The sequence below is a fragment of the Anarhichas minor genome, unplaced genomic scaffold, assembly GCF_050575085.1.
Source record: "Anarhichas minor isolate MPS153535 unplaced genomic scaffold, ASM5057508v1 ptg000040l, whole genome shotgun sequence".
Taxonomy (NCBI): domain Eukaryota; kingdom Metazoa; phylum Chordata; class Actinopteri; order Perciformes; family Anarhichadidae; genus Anarhichas; species Anarhichas minor.
In genome coordinates, this window is record NW_027466486.1 from 11266274 (window position 1) to 11291393 (window position 25120).

The 25120-nt window shown below is 42.8% G+C and overlaps 3 protein-coding genes across 8 annotated transcripts in view; 1 reads left to right on the forward strand and 2 right to left on the reverse strand.

The window, feature by feature from the left end:
* Positions 1–9374: 9374 nt before the first annotated feature.
* LOC142967992 (interferon alpha-inducible protein 27, mitochondrial-like) lies at positions 9375–10375 on the reverse strand. Its single transcript, XM_076107685.1, has 4 exons — positions 10263–10375; positions 10143–10184; positions 9836–9997; positions 9375–9521 (listed from the first exon to the last, which is right to left on the reverse strand). The coding sequence occupies exons 1-4, from the start codon at positions 10270–10272 to the stop codon at positions 9421–9423; spliced, it is 315 nt and encodes a 104-aa protein (XP_075963800.1). The 5' UTR covers positions 10273–10375; the 3' UTR covers positions 9375–9420.
* A 40-nt stretch (positions 10376–10415) lies between these two features.
* Positions 10416–14998, forward strand: LOC142967990 (galectin-8-like). 2 transcript variants are annotated; one of them, XM_076107684.1, is made up of 8 exons: positions 10416–10951; positions 11242–11330; positions 12013–12223; positions 12313–12432; positions 12560–12586; positions 13408–13496; positions 13596–13761; positions 13860–14998. In XM_076107684.1, the coding sequence occupies exons 1-8, from the start codon at positions 10886–10888 to the stop codon at positions 13935–13937; spliced, it is 846 nt and encodes a 281-aa protein (XP_075963799.1). In that variant the 5' UTR covers positions 10416–10885; the 3' UTR covers positions 13938–14998. The 2 variants fall into 2 exon arrangements, with proteins under 2 accessions (XP_075963799.1, XP_075963798.1); XM_076107683.1 differs by having other exon boundaries at positions 10429–10951; positions 13876–14998.
* LOC142967989 (palmitoyltransferase ZDHHC14-like) overlaps positions 14951–25120 on the reverse strand; it is a 36694-nt gene continuing 26524 nt past the window's right edge. For 2 of the 5 annotated variants that reach the window (XM_076107678.1, XM_076107679.1), the window contains exons 6-11: positions 24350–24398; positions 22805–22907; positions 22454–22563; positions 20642–20747; positions 16748–17170; positions 14951–16610 (exon numbers count right to left, since the gene is read on the reverse strand). In XM_076107678.1, the coding sequence (XP_075963793.1) occupies positions 16548–16610; positions 16748–17170; positions 20642–20747; positions 22454–22563; positions 22805–22907; positions 24350–24398 (854 nt within the window). In that variant the 3' untranslated portion in view covers positions 14951–16547. Of the gene's footprint in view, positions 16611–16714; positions 17171–20641; positions 20748–22453; positions 22564–22804; positions 22908–24349; positions 24399–25120 lie in introns of those variants that run through there. The other 3 variants (XM_076107681.1, XM_076107680.1, XM_076107682.1) reach the window with 3 other exon arrangements.

Consider the following 25120-nt stretch of genomic DNA (forward strand, 5'->3'; position numbering starts at 1 on the left):
TGATTTCACATTCCATATCCAGTAAGTGTGACTCTGTCTCAATTTCTTGTCCAGGTGGACTCCAATGTTGGCTGGACTCCTCATTATCAAGCTGTTCAATGGAAGCACTCTCTAGTGAGTGAAGAGTTCCAGTAGGTGTTTCAGGCAAGTTATTTTCCGAAGGCAGGGATTCCTGTTGTTCCAATGGTTCCGAACAAGGTGGATTCATGCATGGTTCTCTTTCAGGTTCCCCATGTTCCTCTCTGTTTTTGTCTGAGGTTGGTAATGGTGTGTCATAGATTTTGATGAAATGCCTCTCTCCTATTTCTTGAGATGGTTCAAACTGATAGCAGATTTCATCATCATCCTCTTGAAACCAGTTCTCATCCTCTGGTTGAACTACACACTGTCGAGTTGTTGGTCTTGGAGGCTTACTGACTTGTTTTGGCTCTTCTTTTTCTGTTTGTGAGAGGAAACCACAAGGGAGCAAGAGATCTCTGTGGAGTGTTCGTAGAGGTCCATCCCCTTTCTCAGGTTTCAGTGTGTATACAGGCAAGTCTCCCATTTTCTTGGTGGCCACATATACTGTAGACTCCCAGCGGTCTGCCAGTTTATGTTTGTTTCGGAGACGGAGATTGCGGACTAACACTCTGTCCCCAACATCCAATGTGGACTCACGGATGACTTTGTCAAACCTCCTTTTGTTTTTTTCAGCCACTTTCTGAGAGTTCTTGGTGGCTACTTGGTAGCTCTCCTCAAGATGGCTCTTTAACCTTTTCACATACTCTGAATGTGAGTGAGGCTGTTTGTTGGTGACTGGTAGTCCGAAGGCAATATCAATGGGCAGTCGCGGTTGCCTTCCAAACATTAATTTATATGGTGAGAACCCTGTAACGTCATTTCTTGTACAGTTGTATGCATGTGTGAGGGGCTTGACATAGTCACGCCAATGGGCTTTCTCTTTGTCTTTTAACGTACCCAACATACTGAGTAGGGTCCGGTTGTAACGTTCTACCGGATTTCCTCTCGGGTGGTATGGACTGGTTCTAACTTTCCGTATACCCAGCAAGGAACAAAGTTCTCGGATGGTATGTGACTCAAAATCTCTACCCTGGTCACTGTGAAGACGCTCCGGAAAGCCATAATGGACCAGGAAGTGTTCCCACAGACACTTTGCCACAGTACTAGCCTTTTGGTCTCTTGTGGGAATGGCTACAGCATACTTTGTGAAGTGATCAGTTACTACTAGAATGTCTTTTGTGTTCTTGCTATCAGGCTCTAGTGAGAGAAAATCCATGCAGACTAGTTCCATGGGCCTGGTAGTCTGGATGTTTACAAGTGGAGCCGCCTTGTCAGGCGGGGATTTCCTGCGGACACACCTCTCACACGCTTTTACTTTCCTTTCAACGTCTGCAGCCATCTTCGGCCAATAGAAACGAGACCGTACTAGTTCAACTGTGCGCTCAATCCCTAGATGGCCCATGTCATCATGAAGATTCTGAAGCACAGTGGATCTGAGGATCTCAGGGAGAACTGCAGACCCGTGCAGTAAAATGTACATTATTTGCCCCTGACCTGTAGTGCAATCTGAAAATCTCCCCCTAGCATCTGCGTCAGAGTGATATCCGGTCTATCCACTGGGTCCGCCCACTTACTGTCAAAAAGAAAATCTACTCGAGAGCGAGCAGGTTAAGGTTTCGCGAGCGAACAGGTTTAAGCTTCGCGAGTGACTTTGGCTCGCGCGAGAGTGAATTCTGCTCGCGCGAGAGTGAATTCTGCTCGCGGAGTGATGTAAAAGCACTCGCCAAAGTAAAATACGCGCGCGACTGTTTGATTTTCGCTCGCGCATGGATCTCATTTGCGCTCTCGGATTTTGACAGTGATTTGCCTTCATATATATTGTTCTTACAATCATTTTGAAATCAGGAAATCACTGAAGAATCAAAAATTCTCAACTTTTCTCAAGTTAAAATCTCATCTGTGTGATCATTTCATGACTGAGGCCCAAATGTGAGTGATGAATTCAAAGCTTCATAGCAACATTTTGGTCTCAAAAACTTGATTAACTAGAATAAATTAATAAAAAAGTATTACATATTTTTAGAAATGTTTTCCTAACACTTCTGTTAGTCTCATGCCTCACCCATGTGATGACTCACATTCCAGTGAGGAGACAAAACAAGTGTTGAATGAAAATGTGCAATGAGAAAAGGCCTGAAAATGACTCTCCAGCCTCATTCTTGTGTTGATTCTCACATCACCGTCACAGACAGACACCACCATAGTTGCTTCCATGTTTAGCTCCAGATGAAAGCCTGTGCATGTGGAGCATGCTGGATGGTTTAGTGTTGGAGCATATCAAGACATCCCGGAGCTCAACATGAGTTTGAATATAATTTAGTTCAGAATCCTGTTCTCATAGTAACGGGTTGTTGATATTATTGTTGGCACGTTCTCATGTCAATTAAGCTTTTATTGTTTTAGTTTTTATTGTATTGTTTTCAAGGTATAAAATACAAACAGCTGTTTGATACGGTGGGAAATCTATAAGAGAGAAGCAGGAAACCTGCTTCTGGAGATTATGAGGAATTGAAATATTTACAAAGGAAAGACTGAACCAGTATGTTTCACAGGTTACAATGATTTATTGAACAAAACAAATCAGTTGTCTGAGATGACAAAAGTGCTCTTTAGGTAATGTAGTGATGTAATTTGCTATTGCCTCCTTCATTTGGCAAAAGTAAAAGTATTGTAACTGCATCTTGTTCCTTCATGATTCTCAGCTGGTCAACGATTCCACTGCTGCTCCGATGGCTGCTCCGGTGGCTGCCATAGCTGCAGTGGCAGCTCCAGACAGACCAGCTGCACCTACAGCAAGATAACACAATTTATATCAGAATATGGAGCTACAGAGAAGCTGACAAAGTCTTGTTCTCAAACTAAAGGACTAAATAAAACAGTAGCATTATTACACACAGTAGTGTCATTATATTATAAAAACACTGTATTTTAAACCAAAAGCTACTAATATCTTTCTGAAATTATTGTTTCTTTCAGTTCCAGGTTTGCAAACACCTGTGTAGCATTTAGTGATACTTCAGAAAGATATAAGAGGGAACATAATGTCCCTGTGATTATCATTCCAGCAATGATCAAATCATTAAGATTTTTTTTTTTAAAACCACAAAAAAAAGAATGTTTGTTTACCTGCTGCCTGCAAACCAGCCACCACACCTCCTGCTACCACTCCTCCTCCGTTAGCAACTGCAGCAGTCGACATCATACTAGCACCAATGGAGCCTGCTACAATCCCAGCGGAGGTGAAACCTGCTGCTCCCAGAACAATAGGAGCCCCAACCACAGCGGCTACTGCACCTGGACCACACAGCAGAGAGAACGTTGCTGTTAATGGTCTAATTTGTCAGACCACTTTAACATGGATCATGAATGATATCAATTTAGTAAATGGCATTTTACATTAAAGTCTGTTTAAATCAGTTGAAGAAGTAAACACAGGTGATCCATGAAGGCTGTACAAAGTCTTACCTCCAAAGATATACGCAGCAGTCCCTGAAATGCAGGATAAACATCGAAATCAACATTCACAGTTCATCTGGTTTATTCAAAGATATTTGCTGTGGTTACTATCATTACTTATTTTTAATAAGAAAAGCCTATATCAAAAAACTATCAGTAGTTTCAAAGAAATATATCAGTATTATCAAAGAACAGTGATACTCACCAAGGTCCATGTCTTTACCTGCTCTGGTTCTGATGAGTCTAGAACTGTGCTGTGTTTTATCTACTGAAGGTTAGTTACGTACCATTTCGTCAAAAACGAAATTTAAAATCTGAACAAAAGAGGGCGTCACCTGTGTTGCCACCTCCTCAGTAAGTAAAGCAGCTATTGGCTGTCCTAAAAGTTGCTAAATGACGTCATTACCTAATTTGCATATTTTCAAAAAGTGAGTAAAAAACACCCTAAATATGTTTAGAACTACAAATGAACTTTCTTCTGTTGGCTCTTTTTCCATCACTTCGTATGGACCCCATTGTTAATCCCTGTCATAACAGAGGGATTGTCAGTCCGTATAACCATTAACCATCTCATTAATAAGACATTTATATCTACAAACCGCTCTGTAAGCCTGGGCAGCATCAGCTACCGCTTAGCGCATGCGCGATTCATTTGCAGTTTGGACACGGAGAGTGCGTCGCCTCTTCTCTCTGGCTGTCGCTGAAACTACTGTGTGAGACTACTGTGAGACTGCCCGCCTGTGAGTGCTTTGGGACGGCGGAGGGGCTCACGGCAGCACCCACTGCTCGTTGAGGACAGTAACTGCAAATAAATCGCCAAGAGGATTTGGAAAGGCGCCAAATTTAGTGAGAAGGTCACCAAGTTGGCAACACTGGGCGTCATTATGCAAGCCCATTTACACAAGCAAAAAAAAAAGTCAATGTTTTGTTTTGTTTTTTTACTTTTTCTTTTATACACACACACACGTGGACAAAATCATCAGCATACTTAAGGATGGTGACTGAATTGTGTTGGGCTGTGAAATTGTTGGTGTATAAGGAGAGGAGCCAATGTGATAAGACACAGATTGTCATAATCACAGGAACCCACAGCTGATAATGTCCCGACTATGCAGTTATCCTCAGCTGTAAGAGCTTCATATCTTTCAGAGCGGTGTTTGGGTTTTACGGCCCACAATTCAACTGTCGCCTGAAAAAAAATGCTGCTTTCATTTCAAAAAGTTAATGAACCAGTGAACACTTTCCAATCACTAACTCAGTCCTTTTTGGTGGACATGATGAGGAATGGAAATGTTTACAGACGACACACATGGATCAGAATCTTTCAGAGGATGCACAGATTTATTGAACAAAACATTTCAGTCGTCTGAAGTCACAGAAGGGCTGTTTAGTAGGTACACTGAAGTAATTCTCTTCAGCGGAAGAAGCTGGTCAGCCATCCCACTGCTGCTCCGGTGCCTGACAGACCAGCTGCACCTACAGCACGATTTAACAGGTTTTATTTGTCAGAAAGTGGAGCTACGGAGAAACTGAGAAAGACACCTGTGTAGGATTTTGTGATACTTCAGAAAGATTTAATAGGGCACATAATGCCCCTGTGATTATCATTCCAGCAATGATCCTCCCACCATTAAGATACACAAACTAGGAGAGTGTTGTTCTCAAGCTACAAGACTAAAGGAAACAGTGGAACTATTGTCATCACAGTGTATCATTCAATAGAACCAAACCATTTTATTCTGTTGATTACCTACACTAACTATCTACATACATATACATCTCTATTGTGACAATGCTACATTGCTGTTGTTTCAGGTCCAGGTTTGCCCGACACTTCTGGGATCGTATTTGTTTGTACTTTGAAAAGACATTAGAAGTAACGCAGCACGTGATTCTCCTTTTATTGTTCCAGCAATGATCATCTCACCATTCTGATACATCAGTTAAAACTACCATAAACATATCTAGTCAAGATGTTTACCTGCTGCCTGCAAACCAGCCACCACACTTCCTGCTGCCACTCCTCCCAGAACACTAGGAGCCACGAACACAGCAACTACTGCACGTGGACAACAACACAACAGAGAGAAGGTTGATGCTAATGACAGAGTGTGATTTGTTTGGCCACTTTTAGATGGATCATGCATGATACAAGTACAGCATGTGAATGGATTTTCTACATTAAGGGGTGTTAAGATCAGTTGAAAAAGTAAACACAGGTGATCCATAAAGGCTGTACGGTCTTACTTGCTCCTGCTACAATGGTAGCAGCCTTCACTGAAACACAAGAGACAGACATTTGCCATGGTTATTATAATCATTATACGTTTATTAGGAAACCATACAAGTTAAAGAATCAGTACTTTAACTGTATAATATATTAGATTAGATACTTACTAATAGGACCCATGTCTTCTCTACTGGTCTGACGAACTGCCCTGACCTGTATTCTCCTGAGAAACGAAGCACTGTTAACATCTGAACAAAAGAGGGCGCCAGATAGTCACTTATACTTCCTCTATTACACCAAAGCATACATTGTATTAAACCTTAAACATAATCAAAGAACAGGAAGTGAACAATATTCAAGCATTGTGCAGAAAACTTCGTTGAATGATCCTCTAATTCTCCAACTGATCACAAAAGCTTTATTGCTAATACGTTAACGTTTGCTCCCCAAACCACGCCACAGTGAGAGCAAAGAAGAAAACAATACTAAATATGAACGGACTATTTATTCTAACTAAACGATCAGCTCTCATAGGGTGCTACAGGGAATTGACTTAAAATGAAATGATTTGTCTTTTTTACTACAATCTCACTTTGACACTTTCACGACGCAGCATTTCATCAGACTAACGTTAGATGCAACAGAGACTTGATCAAACAGGCTCGTTTGACATGAACTGCGCCTCGCTTGGTTTATGTTGAACGAGCCTAATATCAGTTTGCAAGCATGACGCAGTAAAATGACGTTACATTCAACCAACCAACAGAGCATCATTAGTATCTTAAATACACATTCACCCAACTGAAGAGAACACAAATACTTTATGCCAACATCAATAACTATAATAAAATGAAATACAAACAAACCTTGTGCCCTTATCAGCAAGTCACGAAATCCGCTGTAGTTTGGTCAACACAGCTGCCGTTTTGTATTTCTTCATCTATTTCCCCTACCTTTCAAAATAAAAGCACATCTTTTAAAAATGTATAAAGAAAACATGAGCTGGCATGAAAACCAACGTCGTGTATTATATCTTAGTATGACGGAGAGTATGGAAGGTTATTTACACAAGGCATATCTATCATTTGAACTTTTCTATTTTTTTTTTTATTAAAACAAAACTTACCGCAGACATGCGGCTACTTTGAGGAGAAAATGTCTGTATGTTCATGTATACCAGGCATGTCCAAAGTAAGGCCCGCGGGCCAATCACGGCCCGAGGTCAGATTTTATATGGCCCGCACCTTCTGTCTTAAAATGCATTATTTATGGCCCGCCAGCACAGTCAAAACGGAATGAATAAATCATACAAATTCAACATGCAATTCCTCTTTTTACCTCATGGTGGCAGCACCACTCTGTAACTGTCTGGCTGTTTGAAATTGGCTCTGACCCTTGACCTGTCATGTTACGGCAAGTAAAAAAAGGAAAGTCGATAATGAGGGCCGCCGCTTCCAGGAGAGGTGGAGATAGCAATATTGTTTTCACCGAAAACCGAAACAACTGTGTCTGCCTAATTAGTCATGAGACTGTTGCCTTCTTTAAGGAATATAATGTAAAGAGACACTACGACACCAAACATGCTAATGCTACAACAAGCTATCAGAGCGACCGAGCTAAAAAAGTGAAGCAACTCCAAGATAACTTGGCCACACAGCAGCGGTCCTTTTCACATGAAAACATCATCAAAGTAAGCTACCAAGTGGCCATGGCAATTGATAAACATGACAAACCTTTTACGGAAGGTGAGTTTATCAAAGACTGTGTTATGAAAATAGCAGAAAACATAATTGCCCCGAGAAGAAGACCGAGTTTGCTAATGTTTGCCTGGCTCGTAACACTGAAGAGCTAGCATCAGATACTAAGAGACAACTTGATTTGTTTCGTGAGCCTGTTTCATGTGTGTTGAACTTAAATGTGAGACAACTTTTCATTACCCTCACTAAGTCATATTTAAGATTGTGTTGAGGTGAGAATATTGATCGGTTTCTATGTAATTCGCTTTTAGATGGCTTGTTCTTTGTGTTATCTGACTTTCAAGATGTGAAAGAAAGGCAGAATAGTTGTTGAGATGTGTTCATACATGAATGCTTACATTTGGTTACATTGCTATTTGCTGTCATTGAAAATAAAATGATTAAATAACAATGTATGTATAGGCTACTTGTATTGTTTAAAATAATGTCAGCAGGGACTGTTGGCCCTTGGCCATTTTCACATTATCAAATCTGGCCCTCTTTGAAAAAAGTTTGGACACCCCTGTGGTAAAATAACAATGTCAGGAAGTAAAGTGACATTTTTATCAACCTGACAAAATTACATTCTTGTGGGAAGAAAAGAAAAGGCAACAATGTAGCTTCTTTACATTCTAATAGAATGTAAAGAAGCTACAGTGTATAGAATGATTCTATTGAAGTTATTCCTTTTTTAAATGTTTTAGATGAGTCACTAAACATTTTAAAATGGTGATTATAGCTGCTTACATTTGGTTACATTGCTATTTGCTGTCATTGAAAATAAAATGATTAAATAACGTATGTATAGGCTACTTGTATTGTTTAAAATAATGTCAGCAGGGACTGTTGGCCCTTGGGCATTTTCACATTATCAAATCTGGCCCTCTTTGAAAAACGTTTGGACACCCCTGATGTATACCAACAGCTGATTGCAATAAAAGTGGAGCATTGAATATAAACTTCAATTTTCTCCATCCTCTCATTCCTGTGAAAACACCTTGATGTAATACTGAACCCTTATCGGTGAAAGGCGGCACTGACCTGCTGTATGAAAGGTATCAGTGGCACCAAAGCTTCCTCAGTTCAAAGTCCCTTTCTTATTGTGTTGAGGTGAAAACGGAAGCTCGTCTTCTCTCTACAAAAGGTTAAGACCCTCAATATCTGAATCTGTTTTACTTGTCCGATGAACATCATTTAAACATGGCTGCAGAGACTAATTACTAATAACTGCACTTATATCAAGACTGAAATATCTCAACTACTGTTGGATGGATTTCCTTTAATTGTTGTACAAATATTCATGGTCCATGGAGGATGAAGCAGATGGACTTTGGTGTTCTCCTGACTTTTCCTCTAGCTCCACTACGAGGATGACATTTCTCTTCACTTGAATAGCCACACAATCAGAGTCAGTGGAAGTTGTTTTCAGTACAGCATGAAAAACTATAATTATCGCCTCTGCCAACAAGTCAATTTGCAGTTTACATGCAGGTCACAGTCACATTGACCTTTGACTACCAAATTCCAATCAGTGGATCTTTGAACACAGGTGGATGTTTATGCCAAATATTAAGAAATTCCCTCCAGGCGGTCCTTAGGTATCGCATTCACGACTATAGACCAGACAGACGTACAACACGAGTTGAATATATTACAATGCAAGATGCAAGGATTAGAAATGAAGAGGCTGTGAAACCGTTGGTGTATTAGGGGAAGAGTCAGTGTTATAAGACCCTGCACCTTAACCCAGTACCTCCTTTCCCACAGGAAGCGCAAGATCCAATAGCATACACAGGGGTTGATGTTAATGTCCATTAATGTAGTGAAGAGCTAGACAGGACTTATGGTGGAGGAAGCACAGAAAACATGTCAGTTGTCAGAGATCACAAAAGTGCTATTTTGGGTCTTTTATTTGGCAAAATAATAAATATCATAAATTTAACTTTTTTCTTTTCTGCGGATTAAGCTGACCAGCCATCCCACCGCTGCACCCACACCGGACACAGCTGCAGTGGCGGCTCCTGACAGACCAGCTGCACCTGGAGGAAGAGTACACCGGTTAAGCTGAGACAGTCTTCTCTGCTAGAACACTACATGAAACATTGGCGTTGGTGTCACCACAGTGTGGTGGAGTGATTCAATTGTAGCCTACAAAAACACTTTATTTTGTTGAATACTGCACCAGTTATCCAGGTAAGATTAGTAGATTAGTGCTGAATTACTGCTGTTTCAGTTCCAAGTTTGCCAGAGACATTAGGAGTAGCTCAACACAGCACATGGGTACCATTGTTTATCGTTCCAGCTGTGATCATCTCACAAACCATTTTTTAAAAAATCAAGTAATTGTGTTTACCTGCGGCCTGCAAACCAGCAACCAGACCTCCTGCTGCCACTCCTCCTCCGTTAACAACTGCAGCAGCCGACATCATACTAGCAGCATAGGATCCTGCTGCGATCCCGGCGGAGGTGAAACCTATGGCTCCCAGAACAATAGGAGCCCCGACCACAGCAATCACTGCACGTGAACACAGCAGAGGGACCTTTGTTGTTAATTATGGCGTGCTACTTTGTCAGGCCACTTGAAAATGGATGATGCATGACGTCACGTTAACGTGCGTCAAAGAGTTGAACAAGTAAACACAGGCGATATAACGTCTTACATGCTCCTGCTCCGGCTCCTACTCCAACGGCGACTGCTGTCTCTGAAACACAAGATGAAAATATTAATCACGGACATTTTTATTTGGGACAACGTATAAGAACAACAGTGATATACTCACTCGGGTCCATGTATTTCTGTGGCCTGACGAGCCTGTAGCTGTGCAGTTTGCGTTTTCTGAGAAACGAAACTTTGTATAAATCTGAACACCAGATGGCGCCCCCGTTAACACGGATGTATAAATAGAGAGCCGCACCAGAGCACCAGACACTCACGCATCAGCACTCAAAGATTACAACTACGGCGTCATCGAACAACCGGAAGTGAAACTCATTTAATTAACAATTCCTAAAGTGTAATAAAAGTTGAAAATGACTGCACTTCCTTACAAATAACGGTTTTTGATTAAAAAAAAACATGCAATTTGAACAGTTTTCGCATTTGTGAACAGCACGTGTCTTTGAGAAGACGGTGGATATAATAATTAATATTATGTTGTCCACAAATCAGCAAGCGCTAATCATATTTTATTTTTTTTTACCAATATTCAACAGTCAACGTGAAGTCAAATGTGGGCCTCCGTTGTTGTTCCGCGGACCTGGTCACGTGGTAGGATCAGCGCATGCGCGCGGTGTTGCGGGCTGATGGAGTGAAGATGCCCACCGCCACCATCCCCGTGTAGTGCAGGAGACACACAGCCCGGGCGTATTTAGCGCAGACACTGTTGTCTTCCAGCAGAGCTGCATGTTGTCGTGTGACACCAGGAGGCCGATGTCTGTGGCAAATGCGAAACACACGGTCCTGAATCCGGTAAGAGGCTTATTATTATTATCATCATCATCCCCCTGATGCCATCATGGAATGATCAATAGACCATGATGTAGCTTACAATACAGCTACACGTTAGGTTATGTGCAGCAGCAGCTGTCTACAAACGGCATGCACACTGCACGTGAGCTAATCCGATATATCTGACGGTCAATGCAGGCCTTTATTCCAGCGAGAGGCGTTTCAATGTAGCTCCCTGCTTCAGGTAGCATGTCGTCAGTTGCTGTCAGTGCACAGTTATCCAGTGCTTTAACGCCAACTCTCCACCTCAGGTGGTCCCATACACAGGGCCCATACCTGGAGGGATGCACCCTGGGGAGATCATCATCATCCAGGGCACTGTGCCCCCAGATGCCGACAGGTAAGATGATGATTGAATAAGAGCAATATACAGATGAAGAGCCACCTTTATGGATATGTCAAAGATTTGTTTGGTAAACCCCAAACATGTGGTACTTTAATCTGGGAAAAGGTGTAAACATTGTTGTCTAGTTCAGTGGTCTCTGATTTTTTTTTTTTTTTTTTAAACCATTGCACTCCTTAGTTATTTCCTTTTTGAGGAAAATGTGCCACCTTTTATGTGGATGTCCAATCAGTGCTGATGGTAAATGTAGTTTCCCAGTGCATGCTATATTGACCAAGAAAGCTGATCTCTCCTGCTGCTGAGCTGAGCCTACATGTACCAAGATTAATTTAACAGCATCTGTTAAATAAACATCAATGATGGAAATATTCTTACACCTACACCGAGAAATACAACCATACATCTTCTGAATTCAAACGTTTACACAGAACTGAGACGGGCTTAACTCATCATAAAACACACTTCATTCAAACTGGACAGAAACAAAATGAAACTCACCAAACAAGTCTTAGTTTGTCTTTCCACTCTTCCAACAATCAGCAAGTCTGGTTTGGTCAAAATAAATTTAAGTAAGATGTTAAAATATGCTCTTGACGCTGTACCTCTCATCAGCAGCACTCCCCCCCCCCCCCCTCCTCCCCTTTTAATAGTCCAGCCTCCTTGTGCTACCTCGCTGCAGGTTCCAGGTCGACCTGTCGAGCGGCTGCAGCACCAAGCCGCGCTCCGACGTGGCCCTCCACTTCAGCCCTCGCTTCAAGGGCTCGCCCTGTGTGGTGTGCAACTCCCTGCTGCAGGAGCGCTGGGGCAAAGAGCAAACGCTCCACCAGCTGCCCTACAAACGCGGAGCTCCCTTCGAGACCATCATCCTGGTGCACGAAGACGTCTTCAAGGCCAGTGAACGCATGCTGTTTCAGGATGAAGTCATCAAAAAACCGAAGTTAAATGTGATTCATACTAGAATGCTTGTCTTCACCCATAGGTGGCAGTAAATGGCACTCACCTGCTGGAATACAAGCACAAAATCCCACTCAACAGGGTGGACACATTTTCTATTTCTGGGAAAGTCAAGGTGCACGCTATTGGCTACATCCCAAACTCAGTAAGCACACGGTCATCTTTGTTTGCTTCCATAAGTCCTCACAAGCTGGTGAGATGCGTCTCTTTTACAGACGCATCTGATAAATCATTTCTTAATGTGTTCTAATGATTTCTATTTTCTCTGTCAGGCAATATATTCAGAATCAGGGGACTTGGTGAGTTTTTTTCTTTTCATCTACATAAAGTCTTTGTGCCCAGTGTCTTGTGATGCCATCAAAACCGGACCACTTTTCCTAAATGATTCCTTTGTGCACTGGAGACCGTATCAACTCAGCAAGCAGCTCTTGAATGGTTGAAAGGAAATTCTGGTTTCTTTATTTTTGAGCTCTGGGGGAAAACACCAACATCGTAACAACAAAGTCCTGTGGGGCAAAAACTGTTAGTCCTCAGACAGTCAGGCAGGTTGTAAACAAGACCGTTACGATGATCTAAACCACTTTATTTGGAGGTAAAGCCCCCGAAATGTTGGCAATGTTTCACTTTCTTTTTAGCGATGATGCCACATTCCCAGATCTTAGATGTTCTATATGTGTAATTATGTTCGTCTGTGTGGCCCCTGTTATCTAAACTAACATATTAATACAATTATACATGTAAAATGATGCCAAAATCAAGACACAAAAGTATTAAGAGGTTTCAGAGTCAGAGCAGCACGGATTAGTTGATTATTCGACTCATTGATCGGCAGAAAATGAACTGGCAACTCTTTTGGAAATCAATTGTTAAAAATGACATATTTGCTGGTTCACGCTTTCCAAATGTGCCGATTCACTACTTTATATACTGCTGATGTATGATGGTCAACTGAATGTCTTTGGGTTTTTGATTGTTGCCTGGACTAATAAGGCATCTGAAGACATTACCTTGGACTATGGGATGTTATATCTGGCATATTTTTGTCATGAAAAATGCTGAGAAAATACTCTGCATATAATGTGTCGTATAAAATGTATCAACCGTGATACTCTCATTCCAGAGCCTCCCTTATAAAGGCAGTGTACTCAAAGGACTGAGCCCCGGACGGCACATCACAATCAAAGGACAGGTCAGCATGTACCCTCACAGGTAAAGTCATGACTCGACATAAGTTCCCTCTGGTGACTCAACTTTTCTTTAAAAAAAAAAAAAAAAAAAATTTACCTTTTTAATCCTCGTTTCTTCCAGTTTTACAGTGAACCTCCGCAACAGCGGTACGGAGAACATCGCTCTGCATCTGAACCCTCGCATGAAGTCTTCTGTGTTCATCAGGAACTCGTACCTGAGTGAATCCTGGGGACAGGAGGAGCGGGAGCTGACCTCCTTTCCCTTCTCGTCAGGAGAGTACTTTGAGGTATGAACCGCCTACAACCTGCCGTCTGCTGCCACTGCAATCACAAGTTGATCGCTCGTTCATTCTCAGTACGTCGTAATGATTTAACTATTCCTCAGTGTTTTGCTTTCTCAGATTCTCATCCTCTGTCAGCCTCATCAGTTCAAGCTGGCAGTGAATGGCTCACACCTGTTTGAGTTCAGACATCGGGTGCAGGACCTGAGCAGCATTGACCAGCTGGAGATCATGGGGGACCTGGAGCTCAATGATGTGAAACTTTGGTGACCGGGGGGGTCAAGACTTGCACGGAAGCCAGCGTTCCAGATACTGTTGTGTTCTGGTTATCGATGCTAAATTAGCTTAGCCACAATGACCCGGAAAATGGATGCTGAAAAAAAACGGCAAATCCTGTACTGACCTCAGGTCAGGTTAGCCTTGCAGCAACCACAGGTCACTGATTTAAGCTAGTCTAGCATTTTGGTGGGCAAGGACCATGGCCCTTCCATGGAGTGTTATGGTCCATGTTTCCAGCCCTGGCTACACGACTGATGCATGAAAGTTAGCTGTGCTGGAGCATCAGGCTTGTGAGGCACCATGATTGTTTACAGCTACAAGTTTGCCTTGGTTGAATTTCTTGTACTGTCTCTCGTGTATTTCTGCTGTGATACGCCCTTAACGCACTGTATAATTCAACTGGAAATATTGCAAATGTTAATAAGCACTTGGTTTTGTTCAAATGCCAAGATAGACCGCTAATACAAACAATGAGTTCAATTGAAGGGCTCCATGCTTTTGGAGCAAGGCCCAATGTAGACTTAATTATTATATATTTAAACATTTCTAATTTGCTTTTCTTTTAATCTAATAGGACTTGCCCACATGTCTGTTTTATTCTTTATTTTTTAATTTAATCTGCTTTAAAAAGGTCAGGATTCCTGAACATACGAGAGCGTCCCGTGCACTTGACATTTAAATCAATTTAACATATAACGGTGCAGCTGAACTCAAGCACAGTGCAATACAGGGTCAGTTTCAAATGTAATTATTTCAGTAACCTAGTGAATGACATGTTGCAAGCTGTAGAATCTGCATCTGTGACCATATCTCGTCTTAAGGAAAATAAAATCTGGGATATTTCTTTTCCAATGTCAATGTTTTTTTTGCATTGTCTGTTGTAATTGTTGTAAAATATGTATGAAAAAAAACTATGTATCATAAATGATTTAATAACAAATAAATGTGTTATCATTCCACTGTTTTACACGTGTAGATGGTTTGAGTTAAACCTGCATTCATTTATATTATCGACCACAAAACAGGCCGTAAACACGACACTAAGATATTTCCACATTGACCGTGATGGAGGGAACCTGTGAGCAAAAAGTGGCTTTTTGTACATAAACAGACACAAAGCAACACGAGCATTCAGTGTCTACCAGATGAATGTACGCCTGATATTCACTCTCCTTAAGCTAAATGCTTCACTTTCTGCTCAAGCTAACTTTAGAAAACATCTGGTGCCGGGGAGGCAAAACATGTTTTTGTTTACCAGTTTTTTGAATGAAAACAGCTGCCTGCTACATATGGAAACAAGGTTGGTAGGAGCAGACAGGATTAACCAAAAACTAAAGTTACATGCTGGGAAAAATCCAAAACAATGCTGTGTAGAGCGAAGGAGAACAACACGCAAGTTCCTCACTATAACAACCCATTCACATTACATGTAGTCATCTGTTAAATAAAGGATTGCTGCAGCTTAACGTTACATAAGTCAGAGTAGGTGTCTGCACTTGACGACTAATGCCTGATGTTTTAATGTAGTTTAATGATCAGAACTACACTTTCCCCTGCAGTACTCCTACACCACCACAAGGTGGTAGAAGATAATTTACTGCCTTTTACTAGCCAGACACCTTCACCAACAACTGCTCATCAGTTAACTCTTAATCTTTTTTTGTTTGAGGCACCTGCAATAACCTTTAATAAATATTACTGTGAACTGAGAATTGTTTTAGTCGGTACATCTCTCTTACCAGGAATGCTGTCGGGATGAACGGGAAGTCTCAGCTTTGTTTGAACAGCCATAAATGTTCAGCAACTTTCATTGGACGTGCTTGTTTGTTTAATTCTGTCTCTCTGACTCCTAATGACCACAGGCATTCGTCACAGGGTGAACTTTAAAGGAAGCGTTATCGCCACATGACTCACATTAGCACACATTACACCTTATTAATGCAATCTTATCTGATAAAAGTTGATGTTTTATTAATATCCACAAGAAATATAATAATTTGTAAGATTTGTAATAATCGTGGTACAGTACAACAGTCTCTTGTTTTTTTTGTTTTTTTTTTACATAGAAAAAGCAGGATGATATGAAACATGATGACATCAACCATTGCACTGCTGAGAATGTCTAAGAAAAAAAAGGCAAAAGATACCGTCCAATCAGCAACAGGCAAAACGGCTAAAGTTTGTTTTACAAAATAACCCGTCAGACCTGCGATCCATCGACAGAAATTCAGCATTCTGACCAAAAATGTCATGTACTGTCGAAACAGTTAGTTGGAGCCTGACATGGCTCACAGACATATGCCACTTTGAGAAAGCAACTCCTCCGTGTCCAGTTTGCAGGAGGTAATGGAATATGCTTCCCTTTAAGTAAAAAAAAGAAAAAGAAAGGAGAAGAGAAGCATATGTCGGAGCTGTCACACAGGCCACCAGCCTAGAAAACATCTCTCCCTGCTCCAACGGAGAGGTCTGGCAAGACATTGGCCGAGGACAACTGGTCTTCACTTCGGTTCAGTTCAATTCCATTCAGTTTCTAGCAGCTGATTCAAACCACAGCCTCTTTCAGTTCTCAAGTCCTGCTGAAGAGAGAAAGGAAAGCTGATTCAGGGGGAGAGCGAGCCGGTCCAAACGTGGCAGTTCCATGTTTCTAGAGGGAAGGGGGGGGGGGGGGGGGGGGGGGGGGTATATCCCATTGTCAGACAGAGCTGAGCTTTACCAATCCTCTGACAGAGTCCTCGTGTAGTGAGTCCTGGCTGGCTGGGTTGTAGAAGCCGGCCTGTATAGTGTGGCTGTGACCCAGCGGGCTGCCGCAGGGAAGCATACCTGGCGGCGAGGGCATTTCCTCTGGGGTGAGAAAGTGGTGGTGGCCCATCGGCTCTTGGAGGGGGTGGCTGTGGTTGTGTGTGTGGCATTGTCCGTGGATTGGCAGCATTTCTGTGGCCTCGTGGCAGCTGAGGCTGGGGGTGGACGTCGGAGGGGTGGGCTGGCCGAGGGTGAGGGAGGTGCGTCCGGGTACAGAGCATCCGTTTTCAGGGGAGGCCGTCAGGACGACTGGCTCGCTGCTCTGCTGCTGGAGGAGAGGTGTGGTGGCGGCCTGCAAAACGAATTTGGTGCTCTGAATGCACTGGTCTTGGTCACACTGAGGGAATGCAGTAGGAAGCAGGAGAAAGAAGGATACAGGACGGGGATGTGAAAGTCAGGGAGATAGATGTGATGAAGGACAGAAATAGAAAACAAATAACAGTGAGGCAGTGTTAAAAATGAAGATGGACGAGGAGAGAAGAAACGACACATGGGATCAAGGAACAGAGTATGTGGGAAGACAACAGAGGAGGGGGGTCGGTGATTGGATAAGGGAGAGAAAGAGAACAAGACGTTAGTACCCGTGTTAGAACCTGCACCAGTTCGTGCATCAGCCCCGGTGGATAAAAACAGAGCTCAGGTCAGAAGACAAGAGTTGAAAAGCCACTATTAAGTCACAGCCTCATGACCTATTGATCTCTATTGTCTTGCATTAGATTGGAAATCACACGTCTAAAACCAGAGCAGAGTAACTGGGTCAGGGTTAGTCATCGATACCACACATTAGCTACAGGGAGATTAGCTTTAACCCTATCGGCCCCTTATCACCTTATCACCATGAATAGTAGAGACCAGTTACAGAGGAAAGTTGTGCAGGAGTTAAAAAGGCAAACAAATAAACAAGTACTCTGATGACTCCTTCCATCGCACACACCACTCCCGAAGAAAATTAAAAAAATCGCCCCGAACAGAAGTTGAGCTACAGGAGAAGAGATGATTCTAAGAATTATCAATCTCATCAGCTTTATGAGCTTGGCCTCACTCCAGTTGGTTGAGAAGACTAATTAGAGCGAGGGTCATTGGACTGAAATGACATGGAAGCCTCGCTCACAGAGCTACGTCATCAGCGGTGTGTTGGACATGAAGTACAAAAGGGATCCAGCGCTCTGTCCCACTCATGTTTTATAGAACAGTCATCTAGTCTGAGTCAGCGCTGTCCATCCCCCACGACCGACACACACACACACACACACACACACACACACACACACACACACACACACACACACACACACACACACACACACACACACACACACACACACACACACACACACACACACACACACACACACACACACACACACACACACACACACACACACGGATAAGAGAGCTTTTTTTTTTAATCCTATATTTGTATTTTATTCCTCGATTTCATCACTAAACTGTGTACAGTAGTCAACATGCCACCGCAGGATTATGTCATTCTAGTGGTGGAGAGTCATTTTAATGTTTCTCACATGTTACAGGCCAAATTATTAATTGACAATCAAAATAATGATTGGCTGCAGTCATACCGTGTTCATATAAAATGAAAAACAAATGTCCCAAAGCTGGCACCATCTATTTTCCATCATTAAAGAAGGCACCGCTGTCTGCTGTGATTGATAATAACTTGCACTACATTTACCTTTAATAAACTGACAGCGACTCATCACTCAATGTGGAACCATGAACAAGGAAACGGTGGATGATCAAGTTGCACTCTGTGTGTGTGTGTGTTATACTAAAATAGCTCACAAAAGGAAAAGGACAGAGGAAGAAGGAAAGGAGAAAGACAAGGCCAAAGCAAATAGTGCACTTATAACAAAACATCATTTCTCACTTCAGAATTTTTCTTGATCTTTGTAATTCGGGTGAACTGACCCTTTAACTGGAGGCTGAGATGACTGCTGTCAATCAAGCTGCCCCCCCCCCCCCCCCCCCCAAAACCCAGACGGAGGTTTTATGTTATCAAGGTTACACTGTTACCATGGCAACCGCTTGCAAGGCTTCTTCATCCCAGGCTGCATCACAGACTAAACTACCTCACGGAGAAACAGGGCCGTCACTGCCCAAACGCCACCTCAATGCATTAACCGGCTACCTACTGTAGACACACAGTGTCAGTGTGTGACGGGCACAAGCCAACAATATAAGTGGAGATACAAACGTCTGCTGGGCCTCGGGGGCTGTTAAGTCAGTGCTTATTCATTTCTATATAACAAAAGAGAGAAATACCAAAAGTCTACTGTATTCCTTCTCCGTCATCTTTAAGCACAGAAGTGTTGATCCGTGCACAACTTGTTCTACGACATCAAGAGATTCCAAGACGTCACGTGGCCGACCGACGGTACCGATGAGTGAAACCCAACATTAAAAGCTAAAACAACAGTAATACATTTAAAAATATGAATTAAATACATTCACTTCTCTGCTGCCCCTTTATATCTCTTTCACTCACACACACACTTCATGTACATTTACAGACTTTGTCCAAATAGCACCCACCTACACTCCTCTGTAGTAATCAAATTAAAGTGACGGGATACTTTAACTAAATTAAGCAGCAGCCTCTCTAAAAACCGACTTGATGTTACAACACAATGTGGACAGTGTGGTCCAGCTCCCATTTTTAAAGGAAAAAGATTTTTATAGCGATGACGTGAGTTGCATCGGTAGGCGTAGGGAGATGATGAGAATGCTCAAAAATAGTCCCTCCTGTGTTACCGATGCGGCATGTAACCGAGTCCAACAGATGGAGAGTAAGCACACAGCTGACTCTGTTTCAGTGTGCACATAAATGGCCAGCAGCCGGCACAATAGGACAACTCTCTGCTAATCAGGACCGCTACAGAAAACAGATATTTCTGAATGTGCTAACGTAAGGGAAAATGACAAGTAGTCCACACATTTAGGACCTGGAGACAGATGACGTTCATGTTCGGCGTCTCAACGAGAACTGACAGGATGAGGTCGAGCGTGGACGAGAACAACGAGGCGACTGTGGCGCAGAGGGAAGGCACCAGTGAGAGACGTCTTAGTAGCCGTGTGTGAATAGGCCTTAAATCGAGCATGTCATGTGTGAGGTTAACGGCTAAAGTGAACAACAGCAGACTTGTTGCTTCTAGTCAGGCACCAGAGGGACACCGGTCAGTGAGGTTAGAACAATGTCCGCTTCACCGCACCAGCTATTCTCTCCAAGCCTTTAAGAGACATGTCATCTGTTTACCGACTGTGGCGTATAGATTGCATTTTATATCATCTCTCTCCGATTCCTGCTCGTTGTCTTTTTTTCGGGCCAACTGCAAGACTTGGATTATCAGTATGAGTCACAGTATTCTGACTGATAAACTGTGAGACAGCAGGAATCGTAGAAATCAGGGAAAGTGAAATTCTACAGTGCGATGCAACCTCAGCACAGACGGCCACACTCAGAGGACCCCTCCTCGCTATGGCTGACCTCATTTACAGACGACGTGGAGCGACGCATGCAACATTGAAAACATCACTGACTCGCTCTTTGAAATTCTGAACGATTTCATCCGTTTCAATCTGGTTGGATGAGAAACACTCCACGGTCTGGATGGAGAGAGAAAAAGGTGGGCCAAACAATACCTACCGCCTGTAATTATTTCTCTATTTAGTAGCTTTTCATTGTTAGTGTTGTTAGTCCAGTTACTGACTGACCTCTTTATTACAACAGTTTGTTTGGCTGCACAGAACGTCTGCTGCAGCTGTCATGAGAGTCAGGTCAGTGTCTTACCATGTGGCTCAGCTGAGACTGGGTGGCCCCGTACATAGCGATGCCATTGGTTGGTGGTGCCAGCTGTGGCGCGTCTGATTGGATGAAGCCCCTTCTGTCAATGAGGCTAGTCGGAGAGAAACAAAGAGGGAAGAAAAGCATTGTTTTGAGCAGTCATTCACAAATATGAACAAAGCGAATGGCATTACACAGTCACAGATTTCACACAGTAGAGCTGTGCAACCATTTGATTCTTTGGAGCACTGAAAGCCTTAAAACACAGATGTACATATGAAATGGTCTGACTGCAGTCACTGAGTGCAACAGCAGGCCGATACTGTATCTACAGCCAGGTTGACTCAACGTAAAGTGGGATTAGCAGAGTGCAAATGACCTCGTGCGTCAGCGGTACTACACTGTTCAGAGAGACAACAGCGTGTCAGTGGATGTGTGATACGATTGTGTACAAGCCTCAACATTTTAGTCTGAAAACTCTAATCTTCCACTCACACACAAACGTATACAATCACAACTTGGTAATAAATCACAGAGGTCCTGCAGTGAATCATAGTTTCTGTCCCATCGTTAATGCAGAACTGACACAGCTGGTTAGACCATGACCTGCTGAACCTTTGGTATGCGTATATATCCACGTGTGTGGTCACGGGCCAGATGTATGTGATAATGGCTGTTTATCAGCCAGATACAGGTTGATCTGACACAGAGCAGTCTCCACACACACACACACACACACACACACACACACAGAGCCTGTTGAGGTGTTAAACAGAGCGAGCAGGGTAATCATTTAACAAAGTGAGTTGACAGCGTGTTCCAGTGGGACTGAGCTGGATTCAGGTGGAAATGGTTTGCTAGAATCACAGAGACAGACTCCGGGAACCTACAGCAGGTGGCTTGTGTTGCTGGTAATGAATAGCGGAACGTGTGTAGGCTGATGCATAAGAAGGTGCGAGTCAAGGTCTCGGCAGGTAATCAAATGCAGGAAGCTTTTGTCTCTGTGTGTGAGGAGCAGCGTTGCTTGCATAGTCCGACGCTGAGGTGAAACATTCCTTTCTTACCGGTGGACACAGCTGTGCAGTTGAGTACGTTGAGAAGATACTGTATGCATGTGCTGAACTACAGACTGTGTGCTCTTAAATGAGTGCAAAGGCAAATAGATGGTTGTGACCTCTTGACGGCGTCATTTTGAGTGTTGTATCTACAAAGTGGTTACGGTGGCCAGTAAAGATAAGAGCAGATAGGATGCATCTCTCTCGAGTGAGTGACCACGAACACATTATGAACCGTGATGACAGACGGGAAAGAGCAGTTTCAGTCGCAGGAATCAAGAACTGCAGTTTCACGGATGAGTAATGAGAATTGTTTGGCAAAAAGAGGAAGTGAAAGAAGCTGGGAGGGAATGTGCAATGTGTACTGACATCTACAGTCACATGGACATGAGAGCGTAGCTGTGACAGTTGGCCTGGATTCTTGTTAAATCACATGAGCAGCAAAAGTGTGATCTTGGATTTGGTTAAAACGGGCTTGAAATCCTTTCCACTATTGCTGTATCTCAGGAGCTATGTATAGAGAAACGGCTGCGGGCGGACTGCTTTCAAAGCAGCTCTTCACATCAAAAGGAGTCTTGACTAACAGCTCGAGTTTAGCCTTTGGACAAAACTCAACATTACAATGGGGGGGGGGGGGGGGAGTAATAACAGGTCCTGTGACTTTTTACTGGGTTTTCTCAGAGCAGTGAATGATAGGGCTTACATGTCATGTGGGCATCTAAGAATTAATAAATCACCACGTAAAAATACACACACGTCATACCTTGGTGGCAGGGGTCCACACAGTGCTGCACAGCAGTTGGTGAATATATTGCCATGGCTGTAGGGGTTATAGTTGTCCTTCCCTCTTTTAGAAGACCATGAACCTTTTATCTGGAAGAGACCATGCAACAGATAAATGACCTGAAGTGTCACCGCTAGAAAAACCACAACTCGGTGCAACACGGAGATAATGTTTGAGTGCTGTGTCTAAAATTAAATATGTTTATGGCACGAACGGGGATCGAACTCATGACACAATAACCGATCCATTTTCCTGTTAATATGGATGTTAAATGTTCGGTTTCTTTTCAGCACGCGTGTCGTGATGTGTGAATGTCTATTTCATACTCACATCTTCGTTGGTGGTCTGGTTGGAGCTGATCAGGTAGGTATGGAAGCCCGAGAGGCCCACTATGGACCAGACCGAAAAGAAACACACCACCACCTCCAGCACAGTGGCACAATTGCGTCAAGGAATAATTGTTTCAATAGACGTGAGAATGAATGAATAAAAGCTGTGGCAGAAAGAAATAACGAAATAATGTGAAAAGCCCAGACACACAAACACAGACACATGATGGACCCATATGGAGACAGCATGGACCACATATCCACGAGTTCTAACAGCCAGGCTACTGACCGACAGCCTCAGGGCTGTCCTCCTCTTGCCAATAGTTCCTAGTTACCAGTTCATCTGGCTGGGACTGCAGGACTCTGCTAATTCTCTCTGCTCCACATAAAACACAGACACTGATGAATCCTGCCTTTACAGGGGGGGGGGGGGGAAACAACACAGCGGCCCTTGACTATATCTTAGGATACTGCCTCTAAAAGAATATCTTATTCATGAGATAAGCCCCAGACACTAAGTCCCTGTAGGCATATTGGTAGGTCAGTAGAACATTACATACTCAAAGACCACGAGTCTGTCTGTAAAAATCAACTAAATACCCACAATCTACCCTTTTCTCTTTCTTAATCCCTCTCGTCTTTTTCTCTCTTCCTCCTTAGCGAGGACAAAACATGTCATCATTCACCAAGTACAAAGGACTGCTGCGATACTATCGGCAACAGTTCCCCTTTATTTAAAGTCCTGTAGGACACAGACCATTATCAGCTCGGCTTGGCACACATTTCTCTGCCAGAGAAACAGTTATCTCACTCAGAACGTAGGGGGGAGGAGGGGAGGGAGAGAGCAATACAGATTCTCCAAACAGGCCTATTGATTTTGTTTATTAGAAGATCCTTGTTCAGATTTTTGTATTGAATTGATATATTGAAAGCAAAGTAACTGTCCCTCTCTATTGTGTTGGGGAGGTGACGTTAGGTGACTGCTTCCAACCGTTACCGCCTGGATTTACAGTTACACACCGAGGTCAAATGATGTGAAACTTTAACTTTACAGCAATGTCAAAACACAACGTTTGACTCACCACAGTCCTCATGATTATCACTGATGTTGTGCCGAGACAATAAGCTGACTTTCAGGGTACTTGTAACAGCTGTAGCTTAAGACGTCTCTCACACACACTCGGCATCTTGCACGCAGACCGACATCATGGCAGCGCTCGCATCAAATCCCACTCACACGACATCTCTGTGGAGTGAAGCTAGAGCAGAGGAGCTCAGAGACTGACTGAATCAATCGACAGAGACGGGGAGAGGAGCTGCCGTGCGCGATGCGTTAACCCTGATGGAACGACACTAATCAGACGCACTCCAGTTAGTATTATGTTATGCGAGTAATTCTGAACTACAGAATGACCTGTATGGGCCCTCGCTGGGCTAGTTAGTCTTGCGACTATGGACGGAGAAGTGTATAAAGAAAAGACAATCACACGTAATGGACACCTATTGCACAATAAATGACAAAAGGTTTATTTCAGTGAAAGGATATCTGGCAGGACTGTCTTTAAGTGCCTTGAGGAACCCGCCTTGATGGGAGCCTGTGAACAGAGAAAGACCAGTTTCCATTAGAACATTATACAATTGTGTTCGCCATTACTTCCATGCCATCACACACACAATGGCGCATATCAGCATTAAACACCCATTGAATGTGGGAACTTGTATCAGATATTGGGTACCGCTACAGACTTGACGATAACTGTAATATTAAAAAAAAAAATATATATATATATATATATATATATTGATATGTTAATACTACACATATGATATCTTGTAAATAATCTGAAATATTACGATATCATCGTGAATTATTTTGGCCACATGTAGTTAAGTGTAGTAATCGTGTAGTGAAGATGAGATATTGTGACGGCTCTAATGTTCATACATAGGGAACAATCACAGAATGTATTATTCTATACTGTGTACTGCCTGTTATAGAGTAAACTGTCCATCATCTCAAACTATTCATGAATTTGTATATATTATATTATCTCCTACCTACTGACTGCACATGGTGCAGGAGGAGAGGGAGAGACCCGGCGCCGTTGTTGGCAGAAGAGCCAATTAGTCTGAGCAGCATGCATGGAAGTGAATGACAATATAAATAAATTAAGTGTCTGATTAAGTTAGTTGTTCCAAATGTTTTTAAGGTTGTTCTGTCGAGGCTTATTTTGGACTTCCAGGCATTACAAATTGTAAGCTTTTTGTCCTCTTCACTCCCACTGAAGAACTTCCACACCGACGGCGTGTGTGTGTG